General features: G+C 40.0%; 1 protein-coding gene across 1 annotated transcript; it reads left to right on the plus strand.

The window, feature by feature from the left end:
• The first annotated feature begins 1796 nt into the window (after positions 1-1796).
• LOC145390384 (UDP-glycosyltransferase UGT5-like) lies at positions 1797-10024 on the plus strand. The gene is made up of 7 exons (XM_080265327.1): positions 1797-1970; positions 2164-2418; positions 2845-3078; positions 4474-4638; positions 7727-7949; positions 8050-8269; positions 9742-10024. The coding sequence occupies exons 1-7, from the start codon at positions 1797-1799 to the stop codon at positions 10022-10024; spliced, it is 1554 nt and encodes a 517-aa protein (XP_080121453.1).
• Positions 10025-22703: the final 12679 nt, after the last annotated feature.

The raw sequence follows: 22703 nt of genomic DNA on the forward strand, positions 1-22703 counted from the left end.
TCAGTGAAAAGAGAGGAACGCCAAAGGTGGTGGTAAATATTGAAATCTCCTAGAATGGAGATTTAAGAGAAAGGAGAAACAGAAAGAATGTGTTCCATCTTAAAAGTAATATAGTCGAAGAACTTTCCATAGTCAGTAGAATTCGGGGATAAGTAAACAGCGCAAATATTTTTAGTCAGAGAATGACAGCATACACGATGTCAGAGAGTAGAGATTTCAGAAGATTTATGTCGTTGCATACATATGCACAACAGCCATCTTTGGTTTTGAAAGGAGTATAGAGAAAGTAGGAGGATACAGAGAAGTATACAGTTGAGTCTTATTCAGGAATGGAAGGTGAGGTTTAGAGAAGGAGAGATGGTGCTCAACAGAGAGAAAGTTAGAGGGAAAGCCGCAAATGTTGCAGAAATGAAGACGTGAGTCAGATAGTGGTTCCAGGCATCTTGCTAGGTCCTCACCTGAAGAGGGGCGGAAAGCGGGGTCTATGATCCCTACCTCATGGGGATTCTGATGCTTGGTTAATAGATGCCAATAATTTTTTATTTTAAAAATCTTCAATAGGAAGTGAAGTGTGTAATATGCATATAGTCTTGTGTTGACAGTTAGAGGAACTTGTGTTGGAGAGCATGCTGGCCTACTTTCTGTGTTGCTGAAACACTGAAAAAGTTCAGCAGTGAGGGATGGTCAGCATCTAGTCCCGAGGGCTGATGAAGCTTGAGCTCCACCTCTCCCTGTCATCAGCATTCCATCCACCTTGGGTGTACGGCCCTGCTCGATTGATATGTGAGAAGGAACCTTGATGACAGCTCGTTAATGTGCCCTGAGAGAGAGAGAGAGAGAGAGAGAGAGAGAGAGAGAGAGACAGAGACAGACAGACACACACACAGAGATAGACAGACAGACAGATAGACAGACAGGGGCAGAAACTGAGAGAGAGAGAGAGAGAGAGAGAGAGAGAGAGAGAGAGAGAGAGAGAGAGAGAGAGTAAGAATGAGAATGAGAAACTGAGACAAGAAAGGAAATAGAGAAACAAAGTTATTTAGCATTTTATCTCCAAATATTTCTTCAGCAATAACATGCATGAGGTACTGTGCAATGAGCTCGTTGACTCTTCCATGTCGCCAGAAATATTAGTTATGTCTTCTTCGTATCATTACACGAATTTATTTGGGTTTGTAGTAGTCTCTCCCTATCCAAAGGTTAAAACACATCTTACATAGAGCTTTCCGGGCTTCAGAAATCTTTATTTCTGATAACACTAAATGATTATTAGCTTGTCCTAAAGGTTAAGAAACCTTGGCCAGAGTTGTGTCTGAAGATTCATGAGAATCAATATTCATGTAAACATTTGCATTCCTGTCAGGTTCTTTACTATACTCTCTTCACTCTAACTTGGCCTAAAATTGTCATCTCTCCATGTTCGGTACTGAGTCATAAAATGATGCTAGTCATCAAGGAGTGCGATAGATAGGACGTAGAGCCATAGTATTGTTTATTGTCACTGAAATACGTAAAATATGCAACAAAAGGACGAGAATCTGGTCCAAGTTGACGTGAAAAAAGTAGAGTTGGTAAATTGTATTGCCAAGACAGTCCCCTTCTGGCCACACTGGCTGCTCGGATTTTAGTGAACCATTGGCTATGCCGGTCAGCAAGTAAATCCGCAGTAAGATTATATTTCTTTCCCGGATGAGGATAGTCTTCCATCAATAGATACATTACAGTAGTTTCAGAGGGGTATCTTCACTGCATTGTGCATAACCACTCAACGTACCAATCTGAATGTGTCTCAGCAGATGAAGTTGGCGCTTCTATGTGTGTTGGTAGTGGTTCTGGCTGGAAATACCGCAGGGGAGCTGCCTCCTCCTCAGGCCTCGTATAAGATCCTCATGCTCTTGCCTGTCTCCTCCAGGAGCCATAGGAACGTCTTCTTACCACTGGCCAAGGCTCTGGCGGAACGTGGGCACAAGGTAAGGCTGTTGTAGCTTTATAGCTGGTAGGTAACTGTGCTCGAAGCTGACCATGATTAGTCATCTAAATGACCCTACTTGACATAAACCACTAAGGTGCAACCAGCTCGTGAATGGTACACCATGTTTTATATTTGCCATCCGATAAATATATACTTAATATTACCCATCTATCATCTCTCTTGATCCCCAGATTGTGATGCTGACCAATGAGCAGAAGCCCATAAAACACCCTAACATCTACGAATTTGAACATGGTCTTAAAGATTTCAGTGATAAAAATTCCAACATGTTCAACGTTTTAAATGATCCTATAGGAAACTTTCGTGGAATCAAAGAAGTACTCTGTACAATTGCTGGAAAGCTGTACGATGTCCCCAAAGTTCAAGAGCTTTACAACAGAAGAAAAGATTTCGACGTAATCCTTATTGATCATTTTTTCAACGAAGTAAGTATCACAGATAAGAAGCATACATGTGGCTCAAACCTTGTTTTAAATAATTTGTCATACTAAGTTACCTCCCGTTTATGTTGGACTCCATAATACACTGAGCCATAAAAAATATCAGTGTTCGTGTTGCTTGTGGATTATGTTCACAATTGCCCATCTAGAAATCTGAGCGATGTAACTGTTCTCTACTCTAGCAGGAAATTCTTAGGTTGCATCTTAAGACACCTGGATCTACCTATTTGTATTCTTCGCACTGTGTCATGACACTAAATTTCGGTTCAGTGCTAGTTATCTCTAACTCATAAGGAATTACACATCAGTTTTTGCGTGCCCACAATATTTTTCTGTATTATAATAACACATTAAGATGCGTGTAAATGTGATGTCCAGTTGTAGCTCATAATCTTCTGTCTCTCACTTTAGTTAGCCTACCCCTTTGTGCACGAGATGCCCTTCATCACCGTCGCTACAGCTGGAATGGACCTCCGTCAGAGCGCCGTCTTGGGCAATGTACTTCAACCATCCCAGGCGTCTAATTTACTGTTCGACTATCCGACCCCCATAACTGTCTGGCAACGTTTTGTCAACATTCTAACACACATTGGAATAGCTGTGTACTGGAGAAACTGGGCTGTAGTTCCAGAACTTCAAAAGAAGGTACTGTACTTGACTCCATTTACAACGATCAGTCTCCGGTAGATTGAAATATGCCTATCGGTTACAAAAAGAGTATGTTGAAGATTTTATAGCAGAGAAGGAGTAACGGCACATTGTCTCTGACGCCTACACTATTGGAAGTCTCTTGTAGGCCTATTATAAAAGACTTGCGATAAAGTGTAACAGACATCATGAAAGAAAATGTACGCTTCTTCACAGCCTACAAATGTTCTCGCTGGCGTGTTACGAGCAGCACAGGTAAAAAGTACAGTACAAGCGGTGGGAATGTATTATGGATACTAAGGAGTATATGTAATCTGCACAAATCAGAATACATTACAAAAAGTGATATGAGAGAATGATGGGGATTAAGTAGGTTTAGTAATCAGGTGAATAAAAGGATGTATGTTTGAATGGTATTGTATGTTGAAAATATAGATACTTTTAGGCCCGTCACGAAGGCAACTTATCACATTGAGAACAGGATACACTTATGACATTATAAATAAACTTGTGACAAAGCAAGGCACAGTAGCCGAGAAGACAAATATGGAACAAATAACAGAACTGAAAGATGTAACATGGAACATGCATATGGTAGGCAAAGAATTACACACATTTGCTCGACTTTATGTGTACCAGTCGTATGTTTGGTAACCATCAAGTAAAGATAGATAGCCATTGAAGGTATTTTCTGAACATCAGATATACACAAGTTCTCACTATATCCTATGTAGACATGCCTAATAATAATAATAATATATATATATATATATATATATATATATATATATATATATATATTACATGGAACTTGATTAGCAGTGATTTCATGAAATTTCTAGAAAATTCTTGAAATGAGATTAAACTAGGGTGGTTATTTAAGGTCAGTTTAATTTTGCTTGCGGTTAAGTTAGGCCGGGAAAATCTAGGTTAAGTTTAGGTTAGGTTAGGCTCGGTTAGTTGGGTTACGTTAGGTTAGGTTAGTTAGGCTGGGCTAGGTTACGATGATTTAGATGAACACGAAACTTTGCATTTATCTAAACCAAACTGCAGCCTAAATTAACCTAACCTTAATGAACCCATCCTAAATTAAACTCATTTCACTACTTCCCTAGGAATTTCATGAAATCACTGGTTACACAAATTTCCTGTAGCTGTAATTTTTTTTTAATAAGTATGAGCTCCTAGGAAATGTATTATATTTAGTACTAGTGTCATTATAAATGAAATTTCACTGAGTGCTTTGCTTATGACTTTTTATCCTGGCTTATTTTCCGTTTATGACTTTTGGATACTAACCTTATGCACTAAAAGGGCAAGTAATACAAGGTGGTAATATTAATTTAGCGTTCAAATTATCGACAACATATTTTTTTCTTATTCATTCTTCAGATCTCTGCTCGTTTCCCTGACCTGCCGCCTCTGCTGGATATAGAAAGAAACCAGAGTTTGGCACTGTTGAACTCTCACTTCAGCATCAGTAGGACCGTGCCTCTCCTACCTTCACAGGTGGAGGTGGGCGCCATGCACTGTCGACCTGCCACCCCACTCCCACAGGTTAATCTTTCACCACTTTCATTCATCCTAGCACTGTTAGAATTATTCTTAGCTGAACAGAATAATCCAGAATAGGCCTGAGTAACATATCCAAGGGTTTCCTCACATTTTGGCAGTTCCCTACACCCGATAATGTTTTGACAAAAAAATCGGCTTTCTCAAGAATCTCTTACAGAATGGTCAGATACATCACACACAATGATAAAAAGCAATTTCTTTCCTGATGCAGAGATTTTTCTGACGGCAATGACAAGAATTACATTTTCAGCAAGTTAGTCAAACATACTATAATAAGTATGATAAACTGCAGTCACATAGAACATTAGGATTGTGCAATATTATTGCAATGATCACCCAAACACCACAAACAACTTCATTTATTACTCTATTGTTGTACTATTCGAATGATATATGTAAAATTATTATTATATATAACACATCATGCTTTCACTCATTTCAGCATATAAATTTAGTCACTTCACAAAAAAATATAAAAACTTGAAAATTATGGAAAAATTCTGAACTCTCGTAGAGTTCTATCAACACTGCTGAACATGACTCTCCCGAAATTGCCCCACTTAAAATACAGACAAGATACATAAAATCCATTCTAGACAATTTACCTACCGACAAAGCTCCAGACCCAAATGGAATTCCGCCAATTGTTTTGAAAAAGTGTTCCCCTGTACTCTCCTCTGTTCTGGCACAATTATTCAGGCTATGCATACGTTCTTCTTTATTCCCAAATTCATGGAAAGACGCCAGTATCCACCCAATTCCAAAGAAAGGAAGTTCCTCTGACCCCTCTGATTACAGACCAATAGCTGTCACATCTTCTCTTGGTAATGTATTTGAAACTTTAATTAATAAGCACACTGTTAAACATCTTCAATCCAACAACTTAATTAGTGATGGACAATATGGTTTTCGCCACGAAAGATCCACCATTGACATACTCAATCTCCTAACTCATACCATCCATCAATCAATTGATCTACATGGAGAAACTCATGCAGTAGCTCTTGATATTTCTAAAGCTTTCGACAGAGTATGGCACCGTTCCCTGCTGTCCAAACTCCCTTGCTATGGACTAACGTCTTTTGTTCCTTTGATTTCTTCATATCTTAGTGACAGGAAAATAAGAGTAGAAGTAGATGATGTATATTCCAGTTTCCACTCAATTGATGCCGGCGTGCCACAGGGGTCAGTTTTAGTGCCAACCCTATTCCTGGTTCGTATTGATAATCTCTTATCTGTCACCGACAATTCCATTCACTCATACGCAGATGATTCAGCACTACATAGTTCATTCACACTCAGACACCCATTTACAAAGTATAGTATCTCTATCTCTCAACTCAGTACAGCCATCTCCATAAATCAAGACCTTTCTGTGATTCGTGAATGGGGACAAAACAACCTTGTTTCTTTTAATGTTAGTAAAACTAAATCCATGCAATTTACTAATAGACAGATATTGCCAGATTCGTACATTACCTTCAGTGCTACTAATATTCCCATCTCGAAAAGTATTGAAATTCTTGGCGTCTCAATAATGCCGTCAGCTGGACCTCTCATGTAAGATCACTTGCTAAAACCGCCTCAAAGAAACTTCGATTATTGCACAAAGGCCGTAACTTCTTCGTTGATAAGCCATTAGCTATAATTTATAAGTCATGTGCGCTCTCAGCTTGAATATTGCTCACCCTTGTGGAATGGATGTGGAGAGGTTGCATTAAAACAACTAGAAAAAATTCAGCACAAAGCTGTTAGAATTATTAACAACCCTGCCATTACAAATAAACTACTTCCCCTGCAAGTAAGAAGAAATGTTGCCTCCATTGCATTATTTTACAGATATTTTTTTGGTAAATGCTCAGACGAAGTTGCATCGGTGGTGCCACCTCTCCATGCCTTCCCTCGTGCTGCAAAGGCATCTGGTAGCGCTCATGACTGGAATGTCACTCAACCATACTGCAGAACTTCTGCCTATCAGAATTCTTTCATTCCACGAACTGCATCTCTCTGGAACTCGCATCCCCAGAGTTGTTTCCCTCCAAATTTCAACCCACAGCTGTTCAAGACTAACTGTTACAGATATTTTATAAACAGAGGACACCAGTAATCTGGTGTATGGATTATTATTATTATTTTTTTTCATTTGTTTTTCCTTCCTCCGTTCTGTTATTAAAAAAAAGTTTTTTTTTTTTTTGACTCAGACAGACAGTTCCCTTAGTACTTATATATATATATATATATATATATATATATATATATATATGTATATATATATATATATATATATATATATATATATATATATAATTACCGGTAATACTTTTGGTGGTCCAGTTAGCTTTGTGTAGGGGAATTGTAGCACAGGCACCTATGGCAATAGCAGATGTAATGGTGAAAATTCCTGGTGTCTCTTCATAAAGATACCACACATCACCAGCCAACCCCTGAGTACACCACCATTCGAATGTGGGCGATAAAGGCAGGTCGGTCCTGTGTACCAGTCCTGACAAGTGCTGCTTAGCCATCAAGCTCGTGTCCCGTACATTACTCCTCATTTGTGGATTAAGGAGTCCAGGATAGTCTTCTATTATAGGTATATAAAATTGGTATAAGATTTATGATTAATCATTGGATGACTCTCCGACAAGGAGAGTATGTTTCCACACCTGTTTGTTTGTTTGTCTGTCTTTTAGCAGTATTACTCAAAAACTAAAAGAGAGATTTGAACCAAATATGGCAGGTAGATAGTCCATGTCCCAGGGAACAATCGACTAATTTTAGGGACCAATCCAGATTTTATTACAGATTCTGGATCCGGAAAACACTTTATGCGAAACCCTAGTCAGTGATGAGAAACCCTAACCCATTATGAAGAGTAGTTTGGAGATTACGTTGCCCTTGTCGGAGAGATGCGCTCTACTGAGTGCCCCACCGGCTGCTCCTGTTTTGATTGCTTCGAAATCAAAAGAACCCCAGCAATGTACTGTAAATATAATGAAATGTGATGTTTCTGTCATATCAGGTCTGTTCATGCTTAAATGTCTACACTGTTTGCTCTTATTGTCGGTAGGATCTGGAGTCATGGATATCTGGTGCTGGTCCTGAGGGTGTGATATACTTCAGTCTAGGGTCGGTTGCTAAAGGAAACTCAATGCCAGTGAAATACCGCCAAGCCTTTATCGAGGCTTTCCACAGGCTGCCACACAGAGTCATATGGAAGTATGAGGAGGACCTGGAAAGTCTGCCAGAAAATGTCATGATAAGCAAGTGGCTCCCACAACAGGACATCCTTGGTAAGTTCATCCTGTAACAAACGAGTTGGCTTAATATGATGTATGCAAACAATATAACCTCCCATGTACTGACTGTACTAAGACAACCTGTGCACCTCAGCCCACGACAGCGTGAAAGTGTTCATCACCCATGGTGGCCAGCTGAGCATACAGGAGTCCATCTACCACGCCACACCTCTCCTCGCCTTACCCATCTTCGGTGATCAACTCATGAACGCTTATTTTGTGGAGAATTCTGGCTATGGTGACATGCTGCTGTGGAAGGAGCTGACTGTCGAGGCCATAGTTGATGTCGTCACCGAAATTACCACCAACCCTAAGTTGGTATCACAGTCCTACTGGTGTTTTGTTGTGAGATAATGGAACTGAAATATGAGGTTCATTAGCCTGCTGGTAGAAATAAATTTTGAAGCGCAAGTGTCTTTTGAAATACATGAAATATTTACACTTGCTTGTCTGATATATGCAGTCTGTACTGATCGCATCATTTAATGTCATCCTGTCAACCTTTAAAAAGTATTCTTGAATGATACTGACACTGGTTCAAGGAAATAGTTGAGGTCAACATAAAAATTTAAGCACTGAACTCCCTTAAACCTCTTGCTGTCTGTTCCGTTGCTTTATGTGCCTGTCTGGCGCACCTCTAGTTCACAGTATATTCTTGGGTGGGAGTGGGTATTTAAGTAGTTCAAATTATATATATCACATAACTGCACCCAAAGAAATAGCTCAGCGTTGTATGTAGACTTTCTAATTCACAAACATTTACCTTCTGCAGATCAGTTGAACGTACTCTTTTCACTACTCTTCAAAAAGCATGTTTGGAATATGATTATTGTGGGTTAATGGAAGACGTCGTCCTTCGGCTCCATGGAGTACGATAATATACACCTGTTGGCATTTTTTTAAGTTGATTGTCGCCCTCTTCTAGATGGAATCGAATAATCAAATGTTCTACTCACTGTAAAGTTTGATCTATGTGTACTTCATATTGTCAGCTAGACTACGGGAATATACTGGGAGGCTAACTGTGAAGCATGTGGCTCTATAATCTGTTGCAACTCCCATGTCAAACAATAGTAAAACTGCAGACCTGTAATATTGTGATACAGTTTTTTTTTAAAGAATTTAATTTTCGTTTACTAGGATTGGAACATGAATTACATTTCTCGTTCTCCTTTGTTCCAGACTACAGCACTCTATGTAGCTGCATACGATTCTTTACGTAGCTATGGGTTTCATCGACGCCGTACTAGTTTCTCGACCTGTACCAAGATAACTAACACTATTACTTAACCAACTGTCTCAATCAGCAGCATTCCTAAGATTCGTCTGATTTGCTCCGGTCCCCAGTGTTTCAAGGAAATATTCACTAATCCAAGAATCATAGCTCCACGCCAAGAAGTCCTCAATATATTGCTTATTATAAAGGTTAAGGAAAAATAGTTAGTGCTGTTATTATGATGAATATTTTTTTTCTAATAACTACATGGTTACAGAATGTAATCTCAGCTCTAAAGGGCAAAAAATATGATACCTAGATTTTATATACTATATTTCATATACGTATAATGATTAACTTCTGTGTTCATATGCATTGCAGATTTGTCTAAATTATATCGTTAATTAACAAAATCGCAGTTTACCAAGACTAAAGCCGATATATGACACCCGCGGCTCCTGTGGCTATAAGGTCTACATGGCTGTTTGATTTTACAGAAATCCCCTTAACTAAAAATGTAGAAAAATGACTAACAAGTTACTCATGCTCAATTTTTACATTTACGTTAAGGTACAAGGAGAATGTGCTGGCAGCGTCGAGGCAGCTGCGGGATCAGCTGACGACGCCACAGGAGAGGGCCGTGTTCTGGACGGAGTACGTCATCCGTCACCGGGGGGCACCGCAGCTGAGAAGCCCTGCGGCCCAGCTCTCCTGGGTGGAGTTCCTCATGCTGGACATATTGTTCTTTTTCCATGTGGGCGTCTTTATCTCCATCCGCATCTGGCTTCCAGTCATGAGAGGCATTTCAACACTAATGCTTGGTAAAGGCAGCCATAAAGTGAAAACTCAGTAATATGCTAAGCATCAGTCATTCAGTATATTGTTACTTATAATGGTAACTTCAGAGTGTTAAAGATGAGCAAAACTATTTTTCTTATAACTCTAGGTCTCTGAATAGCACAAATACTAGCTACAAAAGCAGATTTATGTCTTGACGCTGATGTCCACTTCTCCCGCCGCTCCATGGGCTGCAAGTCTAGCTGTGCATTGTAGCCTACTCGTGGGATAGACAATGGCCCAGTAAAACTGGGCCATGGATTAGAAAAGCGTGTGTCACCTCCTTTTGTGTGTGTGTGTGTATGTGTGTGTGTGCAGTTCGGAGCTGGACACACAATTGCCTGGTAATGTTTTCTCATTCTTTCTTATATTTTACATGTACAGTTGACAAACAGTTTTTTTTTTTTTAAACACTGTACAGCCCAGGTGACTCATTTGGATATGAATGTTGATTATACACTTCCAGTTCATATTTCTGTGATTATAGCATAAGGATTTGATATATAACTTTACTGTAACAATAACTCGTGTACTTGTTCGGACGTAGAAATATTTGAACTTTACTAACGTCATACTATTACTTACTTGTATGGTGTCAGTATCCTCTTTTTCTCCTGTCTGCCAAACCTTCTCTCACTGAATCATAACCTGATCCATAACCTCATCATGAATAAAGAAGGCAGTATTCATGTGGCAGCATCAGTGTCACCAAGCGTCTCCCGAGTGTAGCTATACAAACATCTTTCACCTACTTCTCTATTCTCAAGGTGTAGTGCCCGGAAGTGATAATGAGTTGTATCTAGTTTATTTTATATGACCAAAAGTTCAGTTACGTGAGAAAGAGTGGCCGAGGCATGGCTGTTACCATGCGGAAGTGTCTAGAACATAGATTAATTACCTAGTTGCTAAGTCACTTTTTTTTCCTACTGTAATTTACTAGTATTAAGTCTCTTTATAATATAAAATCTCGAGTCGATGGGAACATGTGCCTTTGTTCACATAATCCAGCATAATGTACGCGTGCGCAAAGTGATGTAAAGCACGATGATTTTCATTATTTTTCGATGTAAGAGTATAAAGAGAGAGAGGTTGTTGAGTAATTATTGTAACTAGAGAATGTTATTTTTGGGGGGTAATCGATTGTAAGGGGAAAGACATCACACTGAGTCTATCTCGAGTCTGTAATAATTAAAATCTTAAATTGCGTACGCCGTCAACCCCCCCTTCCCTTTGCGTCACGCAGTTTGGCGTGTCTCACTCGATCACCGGCCGTGATAGATGGTAGTTGGTCGGTACGGTCGTCATCCTTCCCCCCCCCCTCCAAAGAATTCTGTAATTTAATATTAATATGATGTTTGGTATGTTGAAGCGCGAATAGTGATATCCCACGAGTGGTAATAGTGATGAAATTAAGAAACGGACTTGGGTAGAATCAAGTGTTGTTGTTCCTCAGGAAGTGTAACGGTGAAGCCATTAGCCTATGGAGAAGCGAGTCCTGTGTTCCCGCTCATCTCCCTTACATTTTTGAGCTGGATAGTGAGGTATTTCCCATATATTTGTACTGTATAGTATTATTATTTAGTAACTGGAGTACGAGAATGCTAGCTAATTCTGTCTGAGCCTCAGATAACTGTGTGATTTTTGTAGGCCAAGTATCAGGTGCCTTGGGACTGTGAATTATTTATTATGTTGAAATGACTTTGCAATTCAGTACTTATTAGGGCTATGTTGTGAGTAAATGTTCACGTAGTTACTTTGTGAGGCACAATGATATTGATACAGTGATGATTTTCATGGTTAGAGTTACAGTTATGCTTACTGTATTTGTTTTAGTACTTTTTCTATTATATTATCCCTAAAATAAGTATTATTTTGAGCAGACCTATGTGTCTGTAGTGCCATGTGTTATTCTGTTATTACTTGAGATGCCGAGTGTTGCAACTCATGTTTCTTTATTATGAGATTTACCTGATCATGGGAAGGGATTACTTGCATTGGGGAGAGCAGTTATTCATTATTCGTATTAACTTCTAGCGGGTCCTAGTGTGGAGGTCGAAGTACCTGAGTGAGTCCAAGTGTGGAGTTCTAAGCACCGGATAGTGAGTCAAGGTCCCAGTGTTGAGGTCAAGGTCGGCAGTGGCAGAGGACTGGACCAGTGAACTAGGTGTTCAGAGGGACGATTATGAAGAAACACTTTGGACCGGGACAGAGGAGCTAAGTTTTGTGCATTTGATATTAGGACCATATAGAGATATATTTTTTGAACAATGTGCCAACTGATTCATGTTTAATCTGTAAAGCAAGTAGCTGGGGAAGATTTCTACTTTTTGGTCTTGTTAATACACATTCCCTCCCACTCGAATTTTATTGTTTGTATAACCCTTGAGAACTGGTGGTATAGAGCTTACCTAGTAGTTTATTAAAGTGCAACTTAGAAGCATTCTGGGAAACTGCGAAGGTTGGGCTTGGGTTGGCCTAGTTGGAGACTGGCCCCGTCATTTTGGCATGCTACCACTCTTAACTTGGCCACTTGAAATGTAATAAACGCAACCGAAGAGGCTGCTAATGAGAGAGAGTCTCCATCAATCTGAGTTCCCGACCGTTCCAGCACACATTGGTCATCAATAGTGACTTGTTTTCTGCCCCTTTTGACCATGTAAAAGTCTGGATCGCAGAGGTGACAGTACAAAGGGTTCACGTTCAGATGAGACTGAACAGTCTTTTCGATTGCTGTCGCTTTTCTCTTCCATTTTCCAGTCCTGTCATCACCTCATCTACTACTATCATTTGCTTTATCTGGTCTTCTGTCTTCATTTTCCTGACAAGACAATTCCATCTCTCCATCTTGAATGCTGAGTTGTAACAATAGATTAACACTAGAATACAGTACAATGCTAGTCATGAAGAAATGTTATGAGAAAGATGTGGAGCTACAGAATTGTCTAATTCTGACACTGAGCTACGTGAAATAAGCTGGAAAATGTGAGCCAAGTAAAGATGAATGACGTGTTAGTGGCTTCCCTAACTTGAATGAAATCGTCTGGTTAAAAAAGAGATTAATGTGACAGGTTGCTGGATTGCAGGGGTTAGTAAATCTGCATCACACACCAACACCAGCCCTGTACAACAACTTTGTTTTTCGTCCATTTCCTTACATCACTTAACACTTACAACTTTGCATAACACTTCAACTCTCTCTGCATTGGACACGTCACACAGCACCTCCTGCCTTCTTTTGTTTACATCACACAGCACCTACTGCCTTCGATTGCATCACATAACACCTACTTCCTTCATTTGCTTACATCATACCACACCTCTTTCCTTCATTGGTTTACGCCACAAACACCTCCTTCCTTCTTTTGTTTACGTCACACAACACCTGCCTTCTTTTGTTTACGTCACACAACACCTGCCTTCTTTTGTTTACGTCACACAATAGCTACTTCCTTCATTTGTTTGCGTCACATAAGATCTACTGCCTTCATTTGTTTACGTCGCGCAACACCTTCTTCCTTCATTTGCTTATGTCACACAACACCTTCTTCTTTCTCTTGTTTACCTCACACAGCACCTTCTTCCTTAATTTGTTTTGTCACACACCTCCGTCCTTTACTTGTTTACATCACAAAAAACCTACTTCTTCCTTGCTACAGTCAGATGATTTTTTTGAAAACTTTATTCTGATTAGGAAGAAAAAACTTGTTGTTAGGGGATTTTTTCTTACTATTCGCATCATTAAGAAGAATAATTTGGTTCTAAAGGACTAACTGTTACTAATCCACATCACAAGGGAGAAAAATCTGGTTCTAGGATATCAACTGTTACTAATCCACACAACCATGGAGAAAAATCTGGTTCTAAGGTGATTAAATTTGTTACTAATCACATCACTCCTGGCAGGTTCTCCAGAGCTTAATGAAATCGTCTGGAGACCGCGAGGTGGAAACATATGTCATGAAGAAGTTAAATCACATAACATCTGCATACCTGAACCCAACCTTTCATTTGTTTTAGCACTTCAGTATCTTTCAGTGCATTCCTCCTGCTACCTGACTATTTTACTCATCCTGGCAAAACCTTGTTGAACTGGAGAGGTGTTTACAATTACCCGTTGGCTACAGGTCTCCCCCAAATTTAATACAGTCGCTTGGAGGTTTCAAGAATGTTATAAAGTATCAGATAAGAGGACAAAACACACAATATATATGCTTAACACAGTGGTTAAGCCTATCTGACAGCCGTATTCTTCGTGACAGAGGAGGCTTCATAGCACCTGCTCCCTAGCGATTTCGTTCACACCTCGTTACCACCTAGTTTGTTACTTAAACTTTTTTTCCTATATTGTCCTAGTTTGCATCGATATCACAGAGTAGGTGTCATGTAATGAATAAACCGCTAAAGAGTACGTGTTACGAAATTAGAATATACAACAGAAACATCCAGAGGTGCAGCCATCAGAACCACGAAGATGAGACCCACCACTGTCAATACATTCTTCAAGATCTGTGAAACACTTCTGACTTGCACATACATCCATGCCGTCAACTTGGATCATTTTACATTTTAGTTCAGTTGTAGTGGCGATGAAGACTGTAGCGGATGTGGAAGTGGTTGTGGTGGGTGGAGCTGTTGATGTGGAGGTGGTAGTTGGAGTGGTGGTGATGCTGGTGACGGTGGTTGGAGTGGTGATCGTGGAAGTGGCTGGAGTGTTTGCGAATGTTGTGGTTGGTGTGCTGGTCGTTGTAATGGTTAGAGTGCTGGTGGTGGTAGTGATTAGAGTAGCAGTGGTGGTGGTGGTGGCTGGAGTGGTGGTGGTCGTTGGAGTGGTAGTGGTGATGGTGGTAGTTGGGGTGGTGGTGTTGGTGGTAGCTGGGATGGTGGTGGTGGTGGTAGTGGTAGCTGAACTGGTGGTGGTGGTGGTAGTTGGTGTGGTAGTGGTGGCGGTAGGTGGAACGGTAGTAGTGGAAGTGGTGGTGGTGGTTGGAGTGGGGGGGTTTTGTGATTGGAGTGGTTTCCATCTCTGGAATTAGAAAACAAATTATAAAGGAATCTAATAACGTAGGAGGAGAAAGAGAAATAATCGTCATTTATTTATTCGTTCATTCATTCATTCACTCGTCATCATTAAAATCGGAATCAGAAACACTCCTCTCGTTCCCGCTAAAAAGAAGAGGTAGGGAACTATCTGGAAATACAGAAAAAAAGAAACAGAAAATGAGAAAAGAAAGCAAAAAGAAACTAAGGGAACTATCACAGGGTATGTCCAGTGAAATGGGTTACACACACACAGTAGTCCAAACATCACTAAAACCTTCGAAATCCGGACTTCACGTCATCAGCGAAACCATCAGCACGTATTTTTTTGATCAGTTTTGCCTGGCTAGTGATACGTAAAGGCGTGGCCACACTTGTTCGAAACATGTGATTCACAAAACGAAACGAAGCACCGGTTTACTGTCGATACAGCATCAAACTCTGAACGTCAAACTGGCCCCTGATCCTTGTTTCCTCTTGTCGATCACATGTTTCGAGCATGTATGGCTGCTACGGACATGACTATACACTATCTACCCAAATTTGGCTTAAAATTCCCATCTCTCCATTCTGAATACTGAGTTGCAGGAGTAGACTAACACTAAATTATGATACTAGTCACAGAAAATATGGAGTGCGGTAAGATTGTTTCTCTATGTCACAAAACTACGTGGGATAACCAGCAAAATGACGAAAATCGTGGCCAAGTGAGAGTAAAAACAGTATGGGTGCTGTATGACTCTGGCCAAAACAAAAGAATTTGTTCGGCATCGAGGTGTCTTCGCAGCTAAAAGCCATCCTTTCAAGATCATGGACACAAGGGCCCATATTCTCGTCGGTTGAGGAAGTTCCATAACACCTCTTCTTTACTAATTTATTTTTAAATATGGTTGGTTAATATCCTTTTGTACGTCATTTATGGCGAGCAGAGTGATACTGGGGGGATTAATATTGTACAGAAGAGGATAATCAAGTGTAGTCAGCAAAATAAATCACTTAGGAAAAGGTGTTAAGGAGCTTCCTCAACCGACGAGTATAGGAGACACAGAGGTACTTCATTGCGCCTAACATCGGAGGAGTTTACAGAGCTAAGACAATTCCAAGGAGTGAAAAGGAATAATCAGACCTAAATATAAAAAAACAATTGAATTAATTCATTATACTGAAGGAAGCTGACAATACTCAAGTAAATGTACTGCATAAAGTGATGAAATTACAGATGAACTGACAACGATCATGCAGGTTATGGATGAGAATCAAGTGGTATAATATACATGTACAGTACATACAGGCGTATATACATGCTAACATACACAATAGAAAGTTAAAGTAAATAGTTTAAGGCCAGTTCTTATACCTTTCGTTACACAGAACACACTTTGAGTATTTTCCTCAATCGAGAAAGTTGCTTGGCTACGAGAAATATATCTAACAATCTATCTATCTGTCTATCTATTGCCACACACTTTAATCCCTTATACGGGGTGGCCACAAACTAATCGCCTCCACGTCATTAAACATTGTCTAGACATTAAATTTGTCTAGAAGCAAAAAATCTTTCGAAAAGCCAAAAAATTTATTAAATGCGGTAAGAAAAACCTTCAGGCACATATTGCAAGTATCAGTAAATCAAACCTCAAAGAATTTTTCAGTTACATAAGATGCAAAAAGGTAATAACTCCATTAATCGGTCTCTTAATCACAGATAACGGAGAATACACTGAAGATGGAGAAAATTCTTAATACTTTCTTTCCGTCAGTATTTTACAACAGAAAATATTCATACGATTCCTACTGTTTCCCCCATTCCCATAGAAGAGGGCAACATAATCACTGACATTACAGTTAGCTATCGTGAAATACTGTTTGCAATAAACAAATTAAAAAAGAATAAAATACCAGGACCGGACAAATATCTCCACGTGTATTGAAGGAACTACAGAATGAAATATTAAAGCCTTAATCTGACCTTTTTAACTTATCCCTTAAGAGCAGTAAGGTGCCACATGAATGGAAGCTTGCTAACGTAACCCCAATATTAAAAAAGGGCAACACAGCCTAACCAGAAAACTACCGCCCAATTAGTTAAACATCGGTGGTTTGCAAATTCCTTGAAATTATTATCATAGACAAGTTTGTGATGCACTTAGAGACAAACAATCTTACAAAAGATTCGCAACGTTTTCGTAATAATCGCTTTTGCCTCAAGAATCAGCTTGACTTTTTCAATGATATACTGAATATGTACGAAGAGACTAAATCTGTTGATGTGGTCTTCCTCGATTTCCAAAAGGCTTTTGACAAAATTCCACACAAAAGACTCCTTCAGAAGCTAAAGGCACATGATTTCAGTGGCAGTGTTCTCGGGTGGGTAGAAGATTGGCTTACCGGACGAAAGCAAAGAGTTGTATTAAATGGAAAAGAGTCAGACTGGATAAACATTACAAGTGGTGTGTCGCAGGGTTCAGTGTTAGGTCCTATTCTATTCTTATTATATGTAAATGATATTGACGAAGGATTGTGTTGTAAGATTTCAAAATTTGCTGATGATGCTAAAATAGGTAACAGCGTAGATACAGCACTGCAGAGGTAGGCAATTCAGAGAGATCTTGATGAGCTGTTTAACTGGGCCCAAATCTGGCAAATGGATTCCAGTATTAATAAATGCGAAGTGCTAAACATTGGCAGTAAAAATGTAAGAGCTACTTATAGCATGAATAATATTCAACTTGATAGAGTAAGCCATGAAAAAAACTTAGGAGTTATAATAACGAACGATTTGAAACCAAGCAAACAATGTAAAGAAACTGTGAAAAAAGCCAATAAATTGATTGGATTCATAGGCAGATCATTTGGATATAAATCCGATCATACTGTCCTCACTTTGTATAATTCCTTAGTATGCCCGCACTTGGAGTATTGCGTTCAGATTTGGTCACCGCATTATAAAAAGGATATGGAAAAGCTTGAAAGAGTGCAGTGAAGGACGACAGAGATGATATCTTGATTGAGAAATAAACCGTACGAGGAACGTTTAGAAGCCCTAAATCTCTTTATTCTAACTGAACGGAGGATACGAGGAGATTTAATTCAAGTAATCAAAATATTCAAAGGACATGATAACATGGCTGTCGATAAATACTTCACAGTTGATCACTCGAACTATACTAGAGGCAATGGGCATAAAATAATTGGCAAACGATTCTTGTCGCATGAAGCTAAGCATTTCTTCTTCAATAGAGCTGTAAACATATGGGATAAATTGCCCTCCAACGTAGTAAACTGTAATACAGTACAAACCTTTAAAGGGCGCCTGGAAAAGTATTTGTCGTCTAACCCCCAGCTTATTATGTTTACTCCTGAATAAAACACTTGTGTGTGTATAATTTTCTATTTTATTTTATTCTAGTTTTTTAGAGGCTGGCTCAAATTATTAAATACAAATATAGTATATGCACAGACTAGGATATGCACAGATAGCCCTGAGTTAACGGTCACCACTCATACCTTCGACCTGTGATGGGCTGTGGATCACTGAGGGTCCCTGTTATTTATGTGGCCACCATCGGGATTTTTTTTTAATGTACCAGGGGTCACAGCTTCAGGAGGTGACTTGTGTGCTTGTCCCACATGGGAAAGTTCCTATTCTCAGTGGAATGAACGGAGCTGGGGCTTGATTGACTGCTGCCTACCTTAATAATGCCAGGCAAGGCTGCCACACCACCCCTGAACATCTACACTGTGCACTGTGCAAATTCCACGCTGTGTCTGCAGATGCCCCGTTAACTCAACTTGCCCGTATATAGTGTCATGCATTAGTTATTTATTTATTTGATTATTCATTTTAATTTACTACTTTCTCTTTCAGGTTATTCATACTGGTAGCTTATAGGTAATGTATTATAGAATGTATCTTTTCCTTTTCAGTCTTTCCTATGAAAATTTCCATGTCAGTTTCTCCATGCTGCATGGTGGTTTTTCTCACTTTTTCTTGCCAGTTTTAACAGGAGTGTTTGGAGATTGGGGGAGCCTTATTGCCTTGCTATTCTTTTCTTTCAGCATGTAGAGTTAGATCTCGTAGCCATATTCTACTCTGTAACAAACAGCCTCGAAAGGACCATAAGGGCTGTTGCTGTTTGCTTTCCTTTGTACATTGTACTCCTTTGTACGTCACCCTGCCCCCCGCCATTTCACTCCCCCGCTCCCAATTCGCACCCCTCTCTCTCATATACCTCTCCACTCCATCCCTCCATCTCATCCTTGGCCTTCCCCTCCCTCTCTCCCCCTCTGCCTCACTCACATACACTCTCCTCATCAGTCTCTTACTCTCCATCCTCTCCACATGGCCAAACCACTTCAGTTTGTTTTTCCTAATGCATCCTATCACATCCTCACATCCACATCCACATCACAATGCTCCTTCACATCCTCATTTGTCAGTCTGTCTCTCCATGTGACTCCACACACTCCTCTCAGATAACTGATTTCCACTGCTCTCACTCTTGACTTGTGTCCCTCCAACAACGTCCAAGTTTCACTTCCATACGTCAGAGGTGGTATCACAATACTGTCATGTAATAACTTTTTCACTTGCATGCTCACTTCCCTGTTTCTTATCACTGCCTTCAAGGAACCAGCAACCTTTCTTCCTTGTTGTACCCTTTCAAGCACTTCACCCTCCAAACTTCCATCCTTACTCATCACACTATCCAAGTACTTAAACGTACTCACATTTTCCATTTCCTCATCACCCAACTTCACTGTGCATTCACTGACTTCACTTCTCTCGAAGACCGTACCCTTTCTTTTATCTACATTCATCTTTAAATTCCGTTTCTTACACACTCTCCCAAACTCATCCACCAATCCAAGCTGCTCCCCTTCGTCTTCTCTTAACAACACAGTATCATCAGCAAACAACAGTACAGGGAGTTTGCAAACACTGCCCTCTCTCATTAGGGCCACTCCAACATCCACTGTCCTACCTTGTATCTCTTTTATAACCCCATCCATATACAGATTGAACAACCATGGGGACATGACACATCCCTGTTTCAATCCAACCTTCACATAGAAAAACTCACTCAGTTCACTATCCACATGCACTGCAGCCTTAGCACCCTCATACATACTCTTCACAAACATTTAACAACTTCCCATCTACTCCAAATATTCTTAATACTTTCCACAATCCTTGTCTATCCACCCTGTCATATGCTTTCTGCAAATCCATGAAGGCCGCATACAACTTCTTTCCCGTCTCTAGAAACTTTTCCACTAAAGATCTCAGAATGAATATCTGATCCACAAAACCTCTTCCCTTCCTAAAGCCTCCCTGTTCTTCTCAGACTAATTCCTCTTTTATTTCCCTAGCACTGTCAGTAAGTATCCTACCGTATACTTTTCCTATTACACTAAGAGGACAAATGCCCCTTTGATTACCACACCCTTCTTTTTCCTCTTTCCCTTTGTACAAGGGAATAATTATACCTGACTTCCAATCATCCGGGACTTTACCTTCCTCCCAGGCCAATCTCCACATCTTCCACATCCGTTCTACTATCTCTCCCCCATGCTTCAGCATTTCACCACACACTCCATCAATTCCTGAGGCTTTCCACATGTTGACTTTCTTCATTGCTTCCACAACTTCCATCCTACTGATTTCTTCCTGTCTTCTCACCTCTCTTCTTCTCCCAGCCATTCCTCAGCCACTTATACTCGCATTACTTTCATTCTCTATGTTCAACAATTTATTAAAATGTTCTCTTCATCTGCTCACTTTTTCTCCCCTCTCCACCAGTAATCTACCATTTTTATCATTCACTTCCCTACTAACTTCATTGCCACCTTGTCTGACACTCTTTACCTCTTTCCATAACATTTTCTTACATTCCCTCCACTTGACACTCAAATTCCTTCCAAATTCCTTATCCACTCTCTCTTCTTACTCTCTCTCTTACTAATCTTTTCACCCCTCTCTTTCTATATCTAACACTCTCTTCCGTCTCTCAACTTCTTCCAAGCCCGTATTTCTCATCCATTCATTATATGCTTTCTTCTTTTCAGCCACAGCCTGTCTCACGTCTTCATTCCACCATGCTGTTCCTTGCAACCCCTTTCGTCTTCTCTTCACCCTACACACCACCTCACATGCTGCACATATATCCTCTGTGAATATCTTGCACACACCTGCCACATTCCTCATCTGCTCCAGTTCATATTTACCCAATCGTTCCTCCACTTCTCTCTTTTATTCTGCCTTTTGCTCATCCTCTTGTAACCTTTCCACTCTCCTTACATCTACTCCTTCCTCCCGTCCTTCCATATTTCCATTTCTCCATTTTACTCGGACCTTGATTCATATTGTCTTTTTACTTGTCCTAAACTTGGCATGTCTCCTTCTTAAATGCTGAACTGTGTAACATTAGACTGACATGAGAATATGATTCTAGCGACGAAGGGCTATGGAAAGGTCGTAGAGCAGTAGCACTGTCTTTTTCTGCCATCAAACTGCAAGAAATACGGTGAAAAAGTACAAAAATTGTATCAAAATAAGGTGAAAGAACTAACAACAGCAATAGGTTTAATGGTGTGTTTGAAGACGAAAAGGTAATTATGTACGGTTTGACGAACGACGGTAAATCATGAGACATTAAGATATTACAGAACATGACACCGCTCTGTAATGGTGTAACACACAAAATGCAAAATTAACAGTGCAAAATGAAGAACTGTTAAATGTAACTGAACGATTAAGCAAAACTTACGATATGCTGGGCTTGCTGAATAATTTGCTTGACTAATTTTGGCGTACGTTCAAGCTAGTGTGAAATCAGGAGAGGGCAGAATGAAAGACACTTATGATAGACACTTGCTGGGACAGCAGACGCAATAGTGACTTTCTGGCGAACACGAGACTAGTGGCAGCAGACCGGCCTTGCAGTATCTGTAGTCCACACAGGACCCACGGCAAGTGTCGGAGGTGGTGGGGCAGGAGGTTGAACAGCATTTGCAGCCAAACGAGCTGGAGCATCACTGTGTAACAACAAATAAATAAATAAATAATCTACTCACACCTTCACTTCGATAACGTACATCTCGTCACATACTTGCCATCACTAGGTTTTATTCCCTTTATCAAGGTTCTCAGATATAGAAAGGGTTAATGCAGGCTATAGCTGACCCCCTCTGGTTCAAAAAGTCACCCCAAAACCGAGCAAGACTGCCTGTATTCAACAAAGACAGCAAATATATTTGTAGACTACCAAAAGCACAGTTAGGAACTTACACAGTCTTCATTAACCCCTCCCGTAGTCTCTATAATCGTTTGTTGGTAGCAAGATTAAAAAAAATATATATATACTTCACTGCAAAAGAAGACGTTTAAAAAATAGTCTGCTTCATATACTCAGCAAGGACAACGAGACTACCTCGGCAGAGGAGTTACTCGTCTAGACAGCAAAATGAGCCGCTTGGACAGCTGAGACTTACGACTGTCTAGGTGTTTCACGGTCTGTCGGTCCCCACACACCTTCCACCGAAACTGTAGCAGATCTCTCCATAAGCTACTGTTGAAGATAATGTTCTCTATAGACTCACAGGGACTCAGTTAATACCTTGAGTCTGACTTTCTAGTATCGTCCTCACTTCCCAGA

Source organism: Coenobita brevimanus, chromosome 14 (genome assembly GCF_032717465.1).
Source record: "Coenobita brevimanus isolate Jiangsu-jjx chromosome 14, ASM3271746v2, whole genome shotgun sequence".
Classification (NCBI taxonomy): Eukaryota; Metazoa; Arthropoda; class Malacostraca; order Decapoda; family Coenobitidae; genus Coenobita; species Coenobita brevimanus.

Coding starts and splice junctions, on each gene's coding strand:
- LOC145390384 (XM_080265327.1), top strand. CDS start 1,797: ATGAAGTTGGCGCTTCTATGTGTGTTGGTAGTGGTTCTGGCTGGAAAT. Junction 1,971..2,163: donor TGGCGGAACGTGGGCACAAG/GTAAGGCTGTTG, acceptor CTTGATCCCCAG/ATTGTGATGCTGACCAATGA. Junction 7,950..8,049: donor CCCACAACAGGACATCCTTG/GTAAGTTCATCC, acceptor TGTGCACCTCAG/CCCACGACAGCGTGAAAGTG.